General features: G+C 40.3%; 1 protein-coding gene across 3 annotated transcripts in view; it reads right to left on the bottom strand.

The window, feature by feature from the left end:
- The window catches only part of IGSF3 (immunoglobulin superfamily member 3), a 128,066-nt gene extending 110,732 nt beyond the window's left edge, over positions 1-17,334 (bottom strand). For 2 of the 3 annotated variants that reach the window (XM_031967367.1, XM_031967366.1), the window contains exons 1-2: positions 17,066-17,334; positions 15,615-16,295 (exon numbers count right to left, since the gene is read on the bottom strand). In XM_031967367.1, coding sequence (XP_031823227.1) covers positions 15,615-15,684 — 70 coding nt within the window. In that variant the 5' untranslated portion in view covers positions 15,685-16,295; positions 17,066-17,334. The remainder of the gene's footprint in view (positions 1-15,614; positions 16,296-17,065) is intronic. The other variant, XM_031967368.1, reaches the window with a different exon arrangement.
- Positions 17,335-21,682: the final 4,348 nt, after the last annotated feature.

Genomic DNA, 21,682 nt, shown 5'->3' on the forward strand with positions numbered 1-21,682 from the left:
GAACTTGGGTGGTTTAGGAGGAGAAAGTCAGGTGGGTGACTTTGCCCAGCCCACGCTCACTTAAATCCAATTCTCTTGCCTGTCATGGCATCCCCTCACAGATGTCATGGTCCTCTTCAAGAACAAAGATCAAACAACAACTCCCATATTTACTTACTTGGTCCCACAGATAACAGTTGAAGGTAATCTTATTGATCATGTCAAATTTAAGAAAGCATAATCCATGGACTGAGTGCTGATTCTATCACTGATTGCCTGTGTGACTGGTAAACCACTGAAACTTTCCATGTCTCTGTTTTGTCATCTCTAAAACAATGACTTCTAAGGACTCCTCTGGTTTCACATCTATATGTTAGAGATTTCTATTTACAAGAGAGATTTCTCTAAATTCTCTCTAGAGATTCTCTCTAAATTCAAACATATATATACAGAAAGAGAGAGAGACAGAGAGAAAGAGAGAGAGAGAGAGAGAGAGAGAGAGAGAAGAGAGAGAGAAGAGAGGGAAGGGGAAGAGCTCTATATACACATATATGTGTATGTGTATATTATATTATGGTATATGTTATATATATGGTATTATGGTATATTATGCTATATATTATATAATAATATATATGTATATTCCATGATAATTCATAGCATGAATACTATGATCGTGTAAAGTGAAGAGATTCAATCCCTTCCTTCCCCCATTTGAGAGCTATAGGAATATCTAACTTGAGATCTTCCCATTTTCAGATCAAAGAGGCAGAAAGAAGAAGCTAAAAGGCCGAGGAGGGGTAGGAGAGAAGAGAGGGCGGGTGCTGTGGGCGAGGTGTTCAGAATATAATTGTGGTTTGTACTGAAACATTTTGAAGCTTTATTATGAAATCGCTCTACAAATTATCTTCAAACCTTGTCAGAAGGGTTGTCTTGCCTTTGGGTAATGTTAGGATACCAGAAGGAATCTATCTAAATAATAATCTCTCTAATGTGCTAATTTGTCCATCTGTGACATAAATTCCCAAGGGCCTCAGCAGCCGTCTCTGAGCACAGAACTGGTCACCAGGAAAAGAAGGTCGCAGTAGACCTGAAGAAGGCTGGGCAAATGCTACCGGAAAATCACAAGGGAACAGCAAGACAATCCCCATCTGGGTCCATGACCATTCCTACACCCTACATTTTGCAAGCCCATACAAAACACCTTAGGGACAAGGTGCCTAGATGAATCAGGAGAAAGGGAGACGGAATCCAGTTATAGACAAAGTCAATGATGACTCATTAGAAAAATACTGATAAATGCCTTCTTAGAGGATTGGCCTGGGGAGAGTGGGAGGAGTGGGAAAGAAGCAAGGAGGAGGGAAGGACCCTGGCAGAAATCGGACTACAACAATTTGCCTCCTATTGCTGAGTCAACAGCAAGTTAAATAATGGTAGGCGTACAATGGGGTTCCTCCAATCCTACCTACAGTAAGTTCTCTTCTTCCAAGTAATTTTGATAACTGTGTTCTGGGAATTCAGTGGCAATTTAAAAAGGAGGGGAAAGATTACAACAAGGCATCACTATTACCAACAATTCCTCCAACACAAGATTTCTACCTGTAATATGAGTACTCCTCCTGGTAACCAAGCCAAACAATACAGAATTGGGAAAAATGTTGCCATGCAGTCAAGTGAAATGAATGCTGAATTTCGAATGACAAGTCCTTAGTTTCAATTCTGCTTCTATTTATAACTATCTGGGTGATTTCAGGCAAATTACAAGATCTGGACCTAAATATCCTTATTTGGAAAATGGGAGAGGTGGACTTGTTCTCTAAAATTTCTTCCAGATTTATATCTATAATCTTATGGTCAAAATTCTTGGAGTGGGTTGGATTTCATTACAAAAGATAAAGTGAAGGCAGAACAACTCAACTCCCACCTTGCTTCTTTATTCTCTATCAAGGAAAATGAACTCCAAACTGGGAAAATTAAGATAAAGATGGTCAAATGGAGTTGTAGCTGAATAAATGAATTCAATGATTATTAAAAAAAAAAAAAAAGATTGTAAGCAAAATACCTAACTTTCCTCTAAGAGGTCAATATATCAAATTCAGAAGAACTGTAATCCCAGGGTACAGAGAAAAGTAAAGCCCAAAATTAACCAGCTGTTGAAAAGTCAGGAAGAACTAGAAAATAAGTATAAAACAGGAAATAAAGAAAGGTTGTCTTGATTTCCCAAAGAGGAAAGAGAATACAGCCTATTGGTCAGTGATCCTCACTTCAATTTCAGAAAAATTTTAGAGTGTAAAAGGGCTGGTTAGAAAATATCTCAAAAAAGGAATAGATAATTAAGGAATGCCAACTTGGTTTCACTTTTCTCTTTTTTGTGAGTGCAACCAGACTGGAAGGTCTAGGGGAAGGGCACTGGCATAATGTAACAATGTTAAAAAAAAAAGTCTTTGACAAAGTCTTTTATGTCATTTTTGTAGACATAGATGGAGAGCTGAGAGCTAGATAACAGTATAGTTAGGATGGAAAAGTGATGGGATCCAAAGTGAAGCCATTGATGGCTCAAAGTCAGTTTAGAGAAAGGTTTCTGGGGGCATATCTTGGGGATCTGTCCCTGAGCCTAAGTTGTTAATATTTTTAATCAATGATGAGGATGAAGGCATCCATATAACTGGCACATTTATCAAAATGGTAAATGGCATGAAGTTAAGAAGGAATAGTTATATGATAAAAAGAGGATCTAAGAAGCTCTCAAGTGGAGTGTCAGAGTGACTAATTCAATCTTCTTAGGCTGAACTTAGAGCTCTTAACTCCTAAATAGCAGATGGATATAAAAAGGAGCAACATTCAAGACAGGTCAATAAAGTGGCTGGAGTGGACCAAGTTCACAGAAGAAATATGTATCAGTTAATCAGTTTCAAAAGTATCTCAGAGAGGTTAGGCTACCAAAAGAATAAAAAATTTATGGATACAATTATCAATAAAAAAAAGTGATAGAGAAAACATGAGAAAATCTTAAGCCATGTGTCTCCTCTCTCAGCTCTATAAAACCTTTCTGAAAATGATCTACACAGGAATGAAGGTTTATTCTTTATAAAACTACTAGCAGCAAAGTGGCAGGCTTTCAAAGATGGCTTTCATATCTCTGAATGAGAAGTATAAAGAATATAACAGTAAACTTTGAGTCTACTAATAACAATAATAACAAAATACATTTAACTATATGCAAAATAAAGCTTTCAAGAATTGGCAGTAGTTTTCAGATACAAGTTCTGATCATTAGAAACATGACAGAGTTGCAATCACACTGACCCCGCATGTCAATAATCCTCCAATTATTAACATTACATGATGTATGACATAGAGGGATAGGCTCTTCAAGAGCTGAGAGATGATATTAACTGATGGATGTAACAATGATTCAGCTGGGAAAAGAATCATACAGAGAGGGGAGAGTAGTGGGGTCAAGTCCCACCACTAACTTACTGGCTGTAAATCTTGACAAATTCTTTTAGATTGCCAACTTCTCTGCCCATTGCAGATTAGTCAATCTGCATTAGTAAAGGGAATTTCCATATATTAATGAAATGATAGTCCAAATATCTCACTCTTCTGAAAAGAAAAAAAAATGTTCACTGTTTGAAGAATGCCCTGACTAGAGTTCAAAGGCAAGAAGGATTCCTAATAAGATACTGAAATTCTCCAAATATTCCTATTTGCAAATGACTACATCAAACCAAGGATTGCTTTAATGAAGTCTATGGCTAATAAGAATTCCTACCTCAAAAAACAAATAGATGAAGAATTCACATCATCCAGATTATGACATGGATGAGCAGCCTATTAAATTATTCCAATGAGCCAAATTCAGATTTAGAAGGACAGCAAGCTGAATTCAGTTTCAAAAACTCCACAGTACTTTCAATGATCCAAAGCTGCTGCTGACAAAATAAGAATCTTTTAACACTAATATTCTCCTATAATTTTGTGACCCCAGGATGTCACTTAATTTTACAGCACACTAGTCATCACTGTAAGACTATAAATTGCAGAGAAAGTGCTAATCTGTATTAGTGGAGGATCTTCCCATGAAGGCATGGGTCCAGTTCCTCTCTCTTTTCTCTTGATAACATCATATGGCTGCCAATCACAGAACTTTACATTTGCCAGAAATCAAAATGGCAGACAACTCAAAGGGAAATGAAGAGATATACAATGGGTAAAATGAGGCTGTAGCATTATTAATGACAATGTCCATTCAAATGGCAGAAATCTCTATCTCTAGAAAAGAAAGTAGCCTAGTCTTTGTGAAAACAACACCAGATGGAAAACCTAAGTGCTAGGGCGGTACTCAAAAACTGTTTAAAAAAACAAAAACAAAATACAATCTGAATAATTCCAGGGCTTTGGATTCTTATATGGAAAGTTTGTAAACAGGCATGGACAAGAATCACACAAGTAATTATCATCTATAAGAATGGAAGAATTAATCTGTATTAATTTCATTTTAATTATCAATTCAACAAACATTAAACTTCCACAACATGGGGAGAAGTTGGAAGCAGAGGAAACATAGGTCTGATTCCTAAGAAACCTACCTTCTAACTGAAAGGATACAACAAGATGTGAAGTAAACTACATTAATTGAAGTGGGGGGTAGAGAGGAGCACCAAAAAAGTCTTCAGGAAAAAGGTGATTAACAGTAGATGTAGGAAGCAAGATAGGAGTCTCTGAGGGAATGCATACCAAAAGGACAGCTTAAATCAAAGTCCTTAAGGCAGGAGATAGAGCCAAGTAAGATTGTAAAGTTCCACTTTGGAAAAAAAAAAAGCTCAAGTATAGGAATTAGTAGACAGCAAGGATATAGCATATTTCATAGGAAAAAGATCTAGTTGGGATGAGGTTCTCTCAATTAACTACATGAATCGATGTGACAAGGCAATCAAAGGAGTGTGTAATTTTTGGTTGATCTTAAGAGAGGTACAGGGTCCAAGGTTAAGAATTCAGCCACGGCAGGAAGCTTCTCTAAAAATCTCATTTTAAGAAAGGAACCGAACTGCTGGAATGGCCAAAACAGTAAGAGGACTTGTACCATGTCTTGTGAGGGTTAGTAAAAAGAACCAGGTATAATTGACCTGGAGAAGGGGAAGACTTAAATGGGAACGTAATCAGTATTCAAGTCTATCACATGGAAAAGAGACTTTTTCCTGGGCCTCAGGGGTAAAAGTGCATAGAAACAGATTTAGGTTAGATATCAGGGGAAACTTGACAATTTGAGCTGTGGATAACAGAACGGACTGTCTCCAGAAGAAATGGGTTTCCTAACCCTTGAAGTCTTCAGAGCAGCCTAATGACTACTTGTCACGGACATTATAAAGGAGATCCCTGTTCTAACACAGGCAAGATGAATGACTTCAAAGATGCCTCCAAATTTTAATTCAATGGGTCTATGACTGAGAAGTGACAAGCAAAGGGTTGCAAATTTTCTTCTTTGGAGGTCCTTAAAGAAAAAAAAATTAGATGCTTATCTGGTTAAGGCTGTTTAAGCCTGCTTCTGCCAGAAGGCAAAGGTTGGCCTAAGCTCTTAAAATTATTTATGTCTCTTTTTCTTGTTTTTTTCCTCTCTGAACAAGGCTTCCCTAACAAGTTCCATTATCAGCACCAGCAAAGCAACCTTTTATATATGATAAAGTCAAGCTCATTTCAATGTACAAAGATAATTCTCTTCACAACGAAGAGAAAACAGTCAGTTTCATGGGTTTGCTCAGGCCAGGCCAATTAGAAATTAGGTAGGGAGGTGTTTTTGCCCCGGTAAATGGCCCATAGTTTAGCACAAGCACTGCTGCTGAGACAGTCCAACATTTCTTACAATGAAATGAATTTTTTTTTTTTAAAGAACTCCTGACTTCTGAGACAGAGCTTGATTCCCAGCGGATTAAATGAGTTAGATCTATATGCTACTGGTCAGAACAGATGCTTGGGCCAAATTTGATCTGATCTGCCTTCTCCCAATCATTTCAGGGCACTGGGAAAATTTTAATTCCAAGTACTGGCAGTTCAGAACGTTTCAGGCAAAGACATCAGCGACTTAGTTGTGGAGTCAGTTTGGGGGGAGGCAGGGAAACCATGAATTGGGTCTCACTGGGTTTTCTGGTTATTTTTGCCTATGCTCTGAGCACCAGAGCTAAACCAATCTAGTCTCCTTTTCCCAGGGTACCAGGACAGGGAAAGTGAGGGAAGAGTTAGGAAAGCCTTTCCTTTTCAGGACACACCCAAGACAAAATGGAAGCTCCTTCTCCAAATGGCAAAGAGGCTATTCATTCAGCACCTGTGTATGTATTCATCATGTGCTGGGCCCTAGGTTGGTTGAAACTATCTCTGTCCTCAAGAAATTTATATTCTAATGGGCAAGGGGAGGAAGAGGGAAAGGGAAGGGAATCCAAAATGCACATGTATAATTACATACAAACAAAGCAGGTAGAAGGTAATCTGGGGGAAGGTTCTTGCAGCTGGAGGGAGAGGAGGAAAGGCCTTATATAGAATATACACACACACATATTATAGTATATAATATACACATACATGCGTGTATAATGTCTATATAGCACATATCTAGGAATAGGATTATAAGTATTTGCTATAATATATGTATATGAAATATTTTATATAACATATAATGCTTACAAAACATGCATGTGTATATATAAAAAATATAGTGTTGTATTTGTCCTTTGTTCTGATATCAGAAAGGTGATTTCTTCACTTTTTCTTAACTGGATTGAAGTGAGGAAGAGTTGTGCAAAGTTATCAGTCTCCCTTTCTCCTCCAGAGCCAGTGACCAGAGAGAGATCAGAACAATTGGAGATGGCCCTGGATGCAGTGGGAGACCACGTTCTTTTTAAGCTCAGGTCTTTCCCAGATGTCAGGGTGTCTAAGGCAAGGTCCATTCAGTGATCAAAGCTAGGTGAAAAATGAGGCAAAAGAACACATTCTTTTACCTAGATCCTCGCCCCCCCCCCCCCAAAAAAAAAAAAAGCTGGAAGGGAAAGATGGTCAGGGTTTCTGCCTAAAACAGAAACAATTGCTACTTATGCTCACTCTGAGCCTTTAAAACTCAAACAATGATCAAGTGAGGCTTGGGCAGGGACCTATTATTGTGTCTATGTGTGTATATATACACACACACATAAATATGTAATTATATGTGTATATCATGTCCCAAGTCCAAAGCTTGACTCTAATTTGAACAAGTCACTTAATCTCATGGTCTCAGTTTCCTCGTCTGTAAAATTTAAGGAGGGATGAATTTGATGCTTTCTGACATCCCTGACATCTCCAGAGCTTTGCCCCAAGGTTTCAGACATCAGGTAAGGCTAAGGAGCAGAAAGAATGAAACAATCTCTGTTCTTAAAGAGCTTACTTTCTAACCACAATGATCGCTGATATTTGGGTAACACTTTACAGATAACATGACATTCGATGTAGTAGGGATATTATTATCCCTAGCTGAAGAAACAGTCTCAGTTGTTAATTATAATTAATATAGCACATGGCTGTGAAAGGCCACTAAGGTCCAGAGGAGGAATTTAAACTGAGGATCTCCACCAATTCCCCTCCAAGCCCAGTACTCTTTATTACACCCTGTTGTCTCTCCAACAGTAATGAACCTGCCCCATCGCCTACCCCCAACTCATCTCTCCTCCCTTGGATTCTACCTTGAGTTTGACTTTAACTCCTACAGTCTTGGAATCCATCTCCTCTCAGGGATTCAATCATCCACATTGTAATCAGAAGATCCAAATCTGGAAGCCCAAATCCATTCAGTGCTGTGCTCTTAAGACATCTTATCACCATTAGGTACTAGATACTAAGAATGGAATTGCTCTTTCTACCTGCCTCAGCTCTCCCATAATAGCCCAATTTTTCTATTATGGAGGACCCCTTCATTACCTTCCCAACATTCCTCTCCTTTTTCCTGACCATAGAAATCAGCTTCCAAATCCTACCACAAAATCACAACAGAGTATTTTCACCTTTTTTGTTGTTGTTTGCTTGCTTTTTTTTTTAATTTTTAATTTTTTTTCCTTTTAGACATAATTTTTCTTGTACAGCATGATAATCGTGGAAATACGTTTAGAAAAATTGCACATGTATAATCTAAATTGGATTACAAACTGTCTTGTAGACAGGGTTGGGGGGAGAGAGAAAAATTTGGAACACAAGATTTTGCAAGGGTGAATGTTGAAAACTATCTTTGCATGTATTTTGAGAATAAAAAGCTATTATTAAAAATTTAAAAAAAATCCTACCACATCTTTTTTTTACTATTTAATTTTTCCCCCAATTACATGTAAATAAGATTTGTTAAACATTTCTTTTTATTTTGAGGTCCATATTTTCTCCCTCCTTCTGCCACATCTTTCTTATATACCACAGCTCTTATCTAAATAGTTCTTTCTTCTCAACTCCCCATCTGAAGTTTAGACAACAGATGAGGAAACTGAGGCTACAAGGGTTATATAACCAGCCCTAGGACAAAGAGCTATTTATTAAATGGCACACTTCCACTCCTAGCCAGTGTCCATTTCATTTAACTCCATTGTTCCTTTAATGCAAAAGGATTTAATTTCATTTAATATAAATATTTTCCTGTCCATGTGTATTTTGATTCAAAAGAACACTTGATACAGAGCTGGAATAGACTTCAGGGTGATTTACACAAATCCCTTAGAGTAGAGCTTCTCAAAGGGTAGTCCAGTGGTCAAATTCTTCTATAATGTAAAAACTTTTCATAATGATACTATGACATTTTAATTTCTATTATGGGTAAATATTGATAGATATATCCTGGAGGTGACCTTCAATAACTTTTAAGAGTAGAGAGGGGTCTTGAGAACAAAATTTTAGGGGCTATCACTTTAGAATATCTTACAGATGGCGTTAATAGGGTGGTCAAGGCCAAAGAGATAAGGGGCAGAGCTGGGATTTGAATTCAGGTTCTCCATCCCCAAATCAACCCCTCTTTTTACACAGCACCCAACTTTCTATCTGACATTTCTCTTCTCCTACTGGCAAATTATTGGGGGTAAGGTTATGTTTATGTACAGAAAAGTCTCCATTTTTATGTGAGTCCTCAGGGAATGAAGTACTTTAAAGAACTAAAATTTTCTGTTTAAAAGAGGATTGGGCAGAAAACTCTCTTTCCTTGTTGAAAATCTTCCCCCCAAACATTAGTCTATTTCCTTCCAAATGCCTAGCTGATTTCATCTTTCTTTGATGATTCAAGATCCCGCCATGCCGCGGGGGTCATTCTGCACATAAATTATTTTAGATGAAGATGTAAAAGATTGGGCTGAGTATGTACTGACCCCAGGACATAGCTGAGATGAAGCTTTTAATAAATCCCTCTCATTCTTCAGAAAGTAGGGTGGAACAATCAACAGCTCCCTTGACTGGGAGTTCTCCGGGTGAGGAGTTTTCCTCCCCTTTTTTTCTTGCAGTGCCTTCCTTGCACACAATTAAGAGCTTAATAAGTACATCTTGATGGTGTTTGGCACCAAAGCAGTTTCCATAAAATTATGCATGATTTTTGCACAACCATATCTTTTTTCCCCCTTTGAAAATTAGGTGGCATTCACACACAGGTGTCTGAAATTCTCCTAACATGAAAGCAAACTCTTCCCAAAGAGCATCTGTGTTCAATCGGATGCAGCAAATAGCAGTGGAATTGGAGTGGAGAAACAGAGCTGGGTTTGATTTCCCATACTCACTTACTGTGGGACGCCCCTGCAAGTCACAACCTTCCTGAACCTCAATTTCTTTAGCTGAAAAATGTGGTCGATCACACGTGCAGTACCAATACCTCTGGGGAGTGTGAAGAAAACTAGGTCAAATTTAAATTGATCACGTAAACATGAAATGTTTTGTCCGGGGCAACATGTTCTTCACTAAATGGAGTTTTGCTAACAGAATCATATATATGGAACAACTGAAAAGCATCTCAAAGGTCAACCTGGTTGGGCTCAAAACTGAAGTCCACACACAGAAGTTCAGTCTCCTCACCCATGGCTATATAGTTATTAATCATCAGAGATGAAATTTGAACCCAGATGCAATCACTTCAAATCCAGTATTTTTTCCCACTGTGATGTTGTTCAGTTTTTTTGTTTTTTTTGTTTTAGTCATGTCCAATTCTTCATGACCCCATTTGGGGTTTTCCTGACAGAGATAATGGAGTGAGTTGCCATTTCCTTCTCCAGTTCATTTTACAGAGGAGGAAACTGAGGCAGATAGGGTAAAGTGACTTGCTCAGTGACATAGCTAAGTGTCTGCGGCCAGATTTGAACTTAGCCGCTGTACCCTCACTGCCTACTATGGGGGACAGCAAATCCACACTGGCTGACCCACAGTCCAGGAAGGAGGATAAAATATAATGAGTCTGGAAAAGAAAACCAGCCTCAAACTGTGAAGGACCTTCCATATACAATTTCATTGGTTTAGCCACACTCCCTATAGATGCAAATCATAATCCTTTCTGTAATTTATCAGATTATCTGGAAACAAAAAGCCATTGTACTGTGGCTCAACCAGTAATCACAGGATAATAGATTTAGAATTGGAAAGGAGACAAAGGTCATCTAGTCCAAATCCCTCATTTTACCAATGAAGAAACTGAAGTTCAAAAGTTAAGTGACCTGCCGAGGTTCACACAGCTAGTAAATATCTGAAGTAAAATTCTGATCCAGTCCAGGATCAGAGCTGCCATATCCAGATCTCTGTCCACTACCCCTGATGAGCCTGTCACCAATCTGCGCACTGACTAACCTTTAAACTATTCCCAGTTTCCCACTGGAAATCACCTGATGGAGTTGATTTTCACCAGACACAATCACCTTCACACCACAGGAAAACACCAAGAAAAAACTCCTGTGTCCTGACAATATAAACATCTAAAGCACCTACTGTTTCAACACCCTCCCTGTAGAAGTTTCCTTTGACTTCTCTTTTAGAAGATAGGTGATTGTTTCCCGGATCCTTCCCTGTCCAAACAAGTTTCAAGTAGAATAGAAGCTCTTAATTCAGTGACTCTTGTGGTCTTCAATTTGGGGGTTGATTTTATTTTATTTTTCCCTCCAGTGCCTAGCTTAGTCATACCATGGGCATTTATATAAATGCTTGTTGAGAGAGCATCAAACAAGAAGCTTCACCAACTCTACAAATACACTTAATCCTGTATTTGTAGATGGCCTGGTAGATAATGCAAATGAATACCCTGTTATCGGTGTTATTTGTTCAATGTTTGCTCCAAGGATGGCCAAACTTATTTCCTCACTCTCTATTTACAAGTGCATTTCCATTTTTTAATATTCCATCTTGAAAAGAGATTTCAACCTGCTTGTAGCATCAGCCTTGGTGTGGAACAGCTATCTCTTTCTTCATAGCACAGATAAAATGAAATTTTGCTTTATGACCTGAAGTTCAGTACTCATCTCTCTTGGTTGTTCCCTTCCCCCTCCTGCCTCTCACAGGAAAGAAAGTATGAATCTATTGTCACACACACCTACCTTTCTGTCATTCTTAGTCTTTTTTGAGTATGCTTTCAGTCAAAGGCACTATTTCTCACCCCCTTTATGTCCTTATTACACTCACTACCACCAACCCCTATGCACACACACACACACACACACACACACACAAACACAAACACACACACGTCCTCTGGACTCTCCCTATGTATTCATCAACATTCTCAGCAAAATTCACTGCTCCATAGTCATTACTGATGGACAATTTACCGAGCAGGAAGCATGTTAAGAGTGAAGGATCAAAGGCATATGGGTAATTAGAAAAGGGTGGAACTAATTCTATGCAAAGAGATAGGAGCAGCAATCCGGAGCACGGAAGGAGGGGCTCACTCAGGGTCCAGCCAGGAAGAGGCAGAGAAGTGCTGGTCTTTGGATAAAAGGAGGAGAGAGGGAGAAAATGATGGGGAAGAGATATAAATACAGCATAAAACACCAAGAGCTATATTCAGATTTCAGATTCAGATTCAGAGCTGGAGGAGACCTTAGACTATGTAAATTATTTATCCAAGGTCACACAGCTAGTGTGGGAGCAGCAAATATAACAGTCCCAGACTCTTACAACAGAGGATCTTATTGCACAGAGAATAAACACAAACTCCTTTGAGTGTGACCTGCACAATCTGGTTCCCACCTACCCTTCCTACCTTATTTCATATAGCTGCCCTTGGTTCACTAAACTAGCTGTAAGAATTATTAAACTGCTCCTAAATCTCTTCCCATTTTGTGCATTCATAAGGCCCCTGCTGTATTCTGAAGCTGTTTCCTCACCCCAATCTGTTAAAATCATCTCCCTCAGTTTACAGGTTCAAAACTTAAATGATATCTCCTCCATGAAGTCTTCCCTGATTTCTCTGGCTAAAAGTGCTTTCTCTTTTACATTTTCCTAGAAGACTCACATTCTACTCGGCATTAGTCTTATTAGAACATGGATATTGTGGACAAAGTTTAGGTTTTCAGACTCAAGAAAACCTGCATTTGAATCTTGCCTCAGATTCTTATTTCTACATTACCCTGGACTGGTGGGTAATTTACTTTCTCAGGTCCTCAAGTTTCCTTATCAGTTAGATGAAAGGGCTGACCTGAATGATCTCGAAGACCCTTCCAACTCAATACTACTATGAACCATATGCTTTGGACCCTTCTATCTTAGCATGTCTCCTGCTCTGCTAAACTGCCCAACACCCAGTCCTATGAGCATTTTATTTAAGACATCCTATGATTAGCCTAGGGTCTTCATTTAAAAATTAAAAAAAAAAAAGTTAGAGAAAACCAGTTTCCTTTTCTAATATCACAATGATATAGTCTAATAGTCACATATGATTGTGATTATCCATCCCTTCAAAGCTTACCTTGAAGCTTATAGTGACCTGATTTTACCTGTATAAACAGGTGTGTGAAAGGATGGGGGGGGGGGGGGGGGGGGGGGGGGGGGGGGGGGAGGATGAAGGGAAGCATAAAACACAACCACCATTCTTAGCTCCATTCAAATAGCCAGAAGGAAAAAAGGCACAAATGCCAACTTCGCCTTCTCTCCCTGCTTATTCTTTTCCCCCATCAGCCCCACCCTCTTTCATTTTATCCTAATTTCCCAGCCCAGTTACACACCCTACAGACTTTCAGATTTTTTCCCCTTTCCCCCTTTCCTTTTCTTCCCTAGGGAAACCACCCTATCCTCCCCCCCCCCCAAAAAAAAAAAGTAAACTAAATGTAATACAACCTTCAAATACTAAGTTACAAATAACAGAAAGCATTCCCTGAAGCAAGACAGTATCTGGGGCTGAGTAAATGATGATAATGGTCTCCTGCCTAGTCAATAGTCTTTTTTGGCCTTTCCCATCCACCCCAGAACTGAAGGACATCCGGCTGAGCTTTCAGTTGTCCTGAGACAGACAAGAGTTTGTTCCTGTAAGGGAAAGAAAGTGATCTGGATTAAGTCTCCTGCTCAGTTCTGAAAATGACAAGCTCTTTCAGAGAGCAGCAAAGAGGTAACTGGATTCAAAATCCCAGCAGGAATAGCACTCTGAAGATTCTAGGGATGGCTGTTCCCTTGCTAGATGGGAAAATTTGGGTTGGGACAAGTTAACTGCTTTCATATACTTAAAAGAGATGTTGGGGGGGGGGTAGAAATTATTTAGTTTAGCTCTAGAGAGGGGAACTAGGACTAATGGGTCAAAGTTACAGTTTAATCCTGCCTTTTTTCAAGTGCAAAGCACTTATGGGAGACATAAAAGATGTGCAGAAATATAAGATTCTTAAGGCAAGTACCATCTAATTGGGGGTAGGGGGTGACAGGGAAGAGAATGAAGCATTCAAATCTAGAATTCAGAATTGGAAAGGATCTTAGTTTAACACCCTTCATTTTATAGATTAAGGAATCAAGGAAGATCTAGACCTGTCTAAACACATGCAAAGCCAAAATCTGAACCCCAGTTCCTTCAAATCCACAGCTTTTTTTCCACTACCAGTTGATAGGTAAGGGATAAGTATAATGGCATCTTGCCACGGAAACAACACTATAAAAGGTATAAAAGGTAGTGGTTTATTCAAAATTTAGAGAAAGAAGTTGTAAAGTGAGGAGTTGGGAAATTGTGTGTGTGTGTGTGTGTTTCAGGGGAGAAGCAAAAGGAAAAGAAGGGAGACAGGCACAGACAATATCAAATAAAAGAGTCAGAGAATGTCCTCTCACTTTTAGGATGGACAATCTCTAAAGCATTTTACATCACTGAACAAGATTTCAGGGTTCTGAAAAAGGTCAGGGTTTCCCCAGATGAGCCGTGGGGGCTCACACTGGGCTGGGAATTCTCAAATAGGTTATGGAAAGTGATCCAGTCATTCCCTTCAATTCAGCCCTATTCCTCCAACCTTCCTCTTGCTTTTCTGTTGCATACAAGATTCTCAACAGTTTTGGGGCTAGAGACAAATGAGAAAGAGTAGGAAGAAAAAGCTGAAAGAAAAACAAACTTTCCAGATTTTTCCCTCAATGATGACACTCCTCCAGACCTCACATGGCACAGCTCTATGATGCCTTCCTGATGCACTTCCCATGTATTACCATTACTATGTATTATAACTCTCTTTTGCCTGTTAACAAACTATCACAGTAAGTTTTAAGATATCTTTGTGTTTTAATTTTTCCATTCAATAAAATGGCACATGCCATGAGGCAGCTTCCCTCTGCCACATATGAGTGGAATACTGCTTCCCTGGGTTCAAATGCGGCTTTGGATATAACTTTGTGACCATGGATAAGTCACACACATCTCATCTATTAAAGGAGTTTGGAGTTGTCCCAGCCCATAAGCAAACTCCCAAATCAGATTTAAAATGTCATTGGGAAATAATTTAACAAAACAAATAAAAATATAATACAACACAGATAATGTTAATTTGTGGTTTTCTAAATCAACAGCAATTTCTATATGAATCTGACACCTCTTGTGATGGCCCCACAGATAGATGGATCCTTCTAGCTTGGGCTGGATCTATCAAGATCTACTGATCATGATTTATTAACACATTCGGTGCTCATTGAATGCTAAACTAAAACCACATGGTCCATCGGCCATCAGTTTCCACTAACTACCAAGAAAAAAAAATAAAACAAAACAGAAATAAACTGGACAAAACCAACTCATCAAAATCAACAGAAAAATGGCTCAGCTTTCAAATGGATTCACACTACAAGTGGCTATTGTAGCATTAGTGCTGAGGCAAAAGGACAAGAGACCATCTCACAGAGGACCATTAGCTATACTCTCCCCCCCCCCTTTCTCCCCAGTGCTCTGGGTACAATGAAAAGAAAAATGAGAGTGCTTCAAAAGAATCACTCTAAGTGTCTGCCTTTTGGATAAATGACTGGTATTTATGGAGAATACCCTCCACTCTCAGATTTTTCTGTCTCAGAAATGGCCAACACAATGACCTTTTCATTCTGTGATGCACACCAACGGCCTCCTGGGGTCACCCACAGCTCAGTGTGGAAGGAGGACAACAACCCTCAGTTAGAGGAGGTTAAACTTTCTCCTCTATGAAATTGATAAAAGCACATCCACTTACCCAGTAACACCAGGGAAGTCAGAGCTTGGAGACAGCACTTCATATCTGCTCCTGGGAAGAGAGAGAACATGTGGCCCTTCCTTTTCTCCAGGTATTTGTTCTCCACTCCTGGGCTGGCCACTTCTGAGTTCCAAAGGGTCTCCTCGGAAGTGGAATTTGATGGGAAAAGGAGGAAGAGTTTAAGGAGAAGGGGGATAGAAGGCTAGGTAAGGCATCTGGGAGTTACAGCACTGCCCTATACTAAGTGAAGCGTCCAGATTCATCCTGAAGCCGGTCCCCTTCTCTGCCACATTACATGTCTTGCTCTGTTTCCCAATCACAGCGAATCCTTCTGGTTTAATCCTCAAGGAAAACGGGGAGAGGAGTTCTCAAAAATCCTTTCATCCACCGGCGCCGAATTAGAGGGGGACGTCCTTCCCCTCTCCAACAATGCAACACGCTCTGTCTCTCAAGATTCTCCAGTGAAAAAAACCGATTTAATCAAAACCCTGAGATACCCCTATCAGAAGGGCCGGCAGGAAGTTGTAGATATCTCGTGTTTTTCGTCTACGGGTCCACTTCTTTGCATTGCCTCGAGGGTCACAGCCCCACCTCCCGTTTCAGGCCGGTCCGGTGAACGGGAAAGCGAGCCGGAGCGTCAGCAATTCCGAAGCTGCCATATAAAAAAAGGACTCTGGATTTCTGAAACAAACAGATTGTTGTAAAAGATAAAAGTAGCAGTAGCAAGACCTAGACGAGACAAGCTAGTGAGGCGTCTTAATACCTGAGACTCACGCCTTGGCTTGGCGCCGGCTGACCTTCAGCAAGTTATTGAACAGGCCCGTGCCTCAGTTTCCTTGCCTGGGCCAGAGTAATACCGGGAAGATCCCTGCTCCCGGAGTACTTTTGGGAAGCCTACGCTTCTGGGATTTCCCTAGGCTTTCTCTCTAGTCCCCAAGGCTCTGGAGTTGGCCCCACCCTCTGAGCCCCAGCAGACTGGAAAGGGGTGCCGAGGTACATCGGAGTGCCCTTGTTCCCACTTACTCAGCTGCCTCCTCCCCCCTCCCAAGACCCGACCCCGCCCCAAGGGACCCCCCTCCGAGAACGTGGGCGCTTTAGGCGCCTGCCGGGTCCCAGGTGGCCCGCTATTGTTTTACCTTCTCGGATGTTTGTTTTGCGCCGATTGTAAGGAAAGAAAGAAAGAAAGAAAGAAAGAGCAAGGGGAGGAGAGGTCTAAACACGGGAAACCACTCCCCCAGAATAGGAGCCGGGGACGGGCACGGGGGACTGGGAGGTGGAGGGCGGGGAACGAGCTGCCTCCTCGCCCCCAGCCCCGAGCGGAGCTGGCTCTGGGCCCCGCCGTCGCCCCCCGCTGCCCGCCTCGCCCGGATCTCACCCCCGTCCTTCCCCGCTCGCCTTGCGGCCCCTCCGCCCCGCGCCCCGCGTCCCGCGCTCTCCACCTTCGCACTGACCTGGTCCCCGGACTAGCCCGCTCCGCCGTGATTTCTCCGTAAGCCTCAAGGGACCAGCCGCTTCCTCCCGCAACCTCGCCAGCAGCTACTGCTGCTCCGCGGCGGCCCCGCCTGTGTCCCCGCCTCCTCCTCTTCCTCCTCCTCCTCCTCCTCCTCGTCCTCCTGGCTCACAGCCGAGCCGGAGCCGGTTCCCGGGAGCCTAGGCACGGAGAGGAGACGGCAGCGCGGCGGCAGCGAGCGGGGAAGCGAAAGAACAACCGAGGGACCCCACCGGGTACTCACCGCCCCGCCCCCGTCGGCCCCGCCCCTTCTAGGCATTGTACGGCTCTCCGAGCCGGGGCAGATGTGTGGGCCACCATCACCGCTGGCCGGACCCCTTTCCCCCGGCTGGGATCCTGGCTGCCGGCTTGGTAGAGTTTTGTTGGGGCTTTTTTCCTTGAATTTCAAACTGGAAGCCGGGGGGCGTGGGCCCCATTATCTAGTAACTAACTCTAGCTGAGCTCTCCGAATTTCCTCACGAGCTCTAAAGCACATCTCTTTTGTTTAAAAAAAAATGTATTTGCATTACCTTTTGAAGTTGTTAAATCACTAGATCCTTCTGTATCGGAGGGGGAATTCGACATAGAGTAGATTGGCCCAACGCTTAGCATGGCGCCCGGCACATAGTAGGTGCTTAATGTCTATTAACTATTTATTGATAATTCTTTCCTTCAGCAAACGCCATTTACTATCTGCTGGGTGTAAAGCTAGTGCCCTTGTATAGAAAGCTGGAGTCCTTGCCACCTGGGAACGCTAGTCTAATACAGCACAATAAATTCAAATGTGATAAGTAATGAGAAAAGTCCACATTGTTAAAGAAGAATGTATTGGAGTTAGTCATCTAATTTCTAATTCAACCACTTCAATTTTTCAGAGGAGAAAATAGGTGAGCCAAGGTTAAATGTGACTGCCCAAGGTCACACGAGTAATATAGAGCAGAATCAGGATTTTAAATCCCGGACTTTTTGATTGAAGAGCTAGGAACTTGTTCCTGTCTCTTAAAAAAAAAAATATATATATATATTAAGTGCCCAATGAAGGTCTTGAATCCACAGCCTTTCACTGAAAAAGAATCAGGTTTAAGGGGAAATTCAACGACTGAATTTTGAACCTGTGGAGGTGTGATATGGACAACAAAGTGAAGAATATAGGCACCAAATGGAAACTGGATTTTAAGAGATAGCCCTGCTAGATTTAATCCCCTGTTACATTTTTGCAAATATCTACTGAGAACCCAGCATTGTTTCAAATTGTGCCAAGAGCTGCCAGGGATACAAAAGAAGCATGTAACATAGCATCTGCCCTCAAGGAATTTATAATTTTGTTGAAGAGGGATAAAACGTGCCTCGAAAATAACTGGAGAAAAATTCATGGCATAATATGTGTAGTAGAGACAATAAATTTTATTGGATACTTATGTCAGGATTAGAACCGTAAGATTTAGAGGTGGAAGTGACCTTTGAGATCAACACTGCTGAGGCTCACACCCTCCTTAGAAGAAAGAAGTGTTTGATTAGCTTTGAGAGAAACATTTTCATTTTGACTACGGGGACAATAATATAAATTTCCATCAAGTTGTTCCTGCTGCCCATTTTGGATCAGTGGGAGGCTCTGCAGGTTTACAACAGCTACTGCTCAATTATTTCTGGAAGCTTTTCGGACAACTCTCCTGCTTGTACTTCCAAAGTATCCCCGGGCATTAAGGATGCAGAGAATGATTCCAGAATCAAAACATGATCAATAGAGGCAAGATGCTTTAAAGATGATTTAGGAGAAAGTGCAGATTTTAATCAACCAGTTCAAGGAAGATATGCTTGCCCAATTGGATGCTCAGTTCAAAGTTGTTTAGTTGTTTCCTTTAGGTACAGGTAAAAGAGAAATGCATGGCAGGATACTCATTAGGCATTCATTCAATAAACTTTATTAGTTACCTCCAGGATATAGAAGACTATTTTAACAATAAGGGGATGACAGAGTTCATACAAGATATTGTCTCTGCCCTCATGGAGTTTACCATCCAGTAAAGGATAAAACAGAAACCCATAAAGTCATAACGTGTGTGTGTGTGTGTGTGTGTGTGTGTGTGTAATGATTTGGACTGGAAATGTTTGTGATAAAGTGCTAGGTGAAGTCTGAGTGGGGAGCCAATAGTGCAGCATAAAATAATATGTTCAATTCTCTTCAGCATTAAAGAAACCTTTATATGACCCCTGAATGGCCAAATCTCTTGACTAGGTAGTTTATAGGTGTTGTCACCATTTCCTCGTCACTTTCTTCTCTGTCATTTCTTTTCCATATTATAAGAAATTGCTCTATTTAAGGATACTCTAAGGCATCTCTGGAATTCTTTGAGAAGAACTACTGAACTGTTCACTCCTTTTGACCCAGCAAGTCTTCTTAGCATCCCATTGTCTCCAGTCCACCTCCTCTTTAATAGGGGACATTTCTTTGAAACATACTATGAGTCCACTTTGATGTAGTAGTGAGCTTCACAAGCAGCTCACCTAGCTCCTGATACTTTTTATTATTTTTTTTAATTGAAGCCTTTCATTTTCAAAACATACTCAAGGATAATTTTTCAACATTGATCCTTGCAAAACCTTGTGTTCCAATTTTCTTCCCCCTTCTCTTACCCTTCCCCTAGATGGCAAGTAATTTAATACATGTTAAACATGGTAAAAAAAAAATCCAATATAAGCATATATATTTATATTATTTTCATTTTTTTTGGTGGGGGGGGAAAGGGGGAAGTAGGGGAGGGAGAACATTGGAACATTGGAAACTGCTAGGAGAGGAATGAGGGTGAGCTAGATCTAGTAAAGCAGAAAGAAGAGAGGGACTCCAGACTTACAAACCCATGTTACACTCAAATGTTACCTCCATTGCTCCAGTCTTGAAGGAAGAGGTGGTCCTTTTCCTCACAAATTCCAACTAAACTTGCTTACTAGTTATATATGCAAAGGAAAGAGCACTGGTCCTAGACTCAAAGGAGACCTGAATTCAAATTCAGTTGTTAGACACCAGCTGTGTGACACTAGGTAAGTCATTCTCTCTGCCTCAGTTTCCTCAACTGCAAAATAGGGATAATAATAGCACCTATCTTCTGGGGTTCTTTCAAGAATTAAAAATGATAATAGTTGTAATTTTGCTTAGTACACTGACTGGTCTGTAGGAGATATTATTTCAATGTCAGCTAATATTACTATTATTATTGTTGTTGTTATATGTTTAAACTAATTGATGTCGGTATATAAAAGTACCCTAACCAATTTTTCAGACTTTCCTTCAAAATTCTCACCAGGAACCTTTGTTTTGTCCAATTAACTGCAACCACTTTTCTATTTTTACTTTTTTTTTTTTTTTTTTTTTTTTTTTTTTTTTTTTTTTTTTTTTTGCTTTGCTTTAGTTCATAGAGGTCTTCTGAGATTATGAGGGGTTGAGAAATGAGTGGGAGGTGAAAGTGTAGAGGACAAGTCCAGACAGCTTGTTTTCTAACAGTTTGTGAAAAGGAATAGAGTTATTGGAGGTTAGCTCAAGGGGAGTGTTAGATTAAGGAAAGATTTTTAAAAGATGGTGGAGCTCTGAACATGTTTGTAAACAGCAGGGATCGTGCCAGGGGAATAGAATCAACTTACAATTAGGTTAGGGAGGAAAGGGGAATTTAAAAATAAACTCATGGAGATGAGGGGATGGAATCAAGAAAATAAGAGAAAAAATCCTTGGGACTTAGAAGCTAAACAAAGGATCCCAAGAAAACTTTAAGAGAGTAACCGAAAAACTAGTAGTAAGAATAGTTAATGTGTATATAATTGACAATAATGTTTTACAAATTTAGCTTAATTTAAAACATAACTTTTTACATTTATAGTTTAAATACAAATAGCTGTCAAGCAAATTTAATTGGTTTTGCTGATGTTCAATGTTAATTTTTTAATGTTTTGTTGTTGTTGTTCTGTTTTTTTAAAAGAAGAAATGGTAAGATAGTCCATAGGAACTTCAAGGCTATTCTATTTTGGGATTCTGGGGTAGGGGAGAAATAGAAGACATGGGCATTGACTTGAAAAAAGTTCAAAGGATTTCTGCATTCACCTGAGAATAGTCATCAGTAACACTTAATATTGACACAAGCTTGAATGGATATATAAGTACTTGAAATAACCTTCATCCTGCTCTATAGATTGGTGACTTTATGTCTGGAACCACCATTTTAGCAAGAATCCAAGCAGGTTTCATTTAATTCACAAATGAACTCTCTAGTCTTTTCTTCTTCCTGCTCCCAACCCATTCATGACTATCTTGGAGAAACTTCTGTTCAGGGGCCCTGCAGCCTGATTGGTGACCTTCTACCTCCTTTCATCTTCCTAATCTGTGCAGTCTACCCCTGTCAGAATGTAAAATCCTGGAGAGGAAGTAGAGACTGGTTTCCCTGGAATGTTCTATCTAGTAAGTGCTTAGTAAATTCTTTGTCTTAAATGACAAGCAGAATCATTTCAGAAAAATCTGGGAAGACTTTTATGAACTGATATAAAGTGAAGTGAGCAGAACCAGGAGATCTTGTTCATAGTAACAGTATTATTG

The sequence above is a fragment of the Sarcophilus harrisii genome, chromosome 4 (genome assembly GCF_902635505.1).
Source record: "Sarcophilus harrisii chromosome 4, mSarHar1.11, whole genome shotgun sequence".
NCBI classification, from domain to species: Eukaryota; Metazoa; Chordata; class Mammalia; order Dasyuromorphia; family Dasyuridae; genus Sarcophilus; species Sarcophilus harrisii.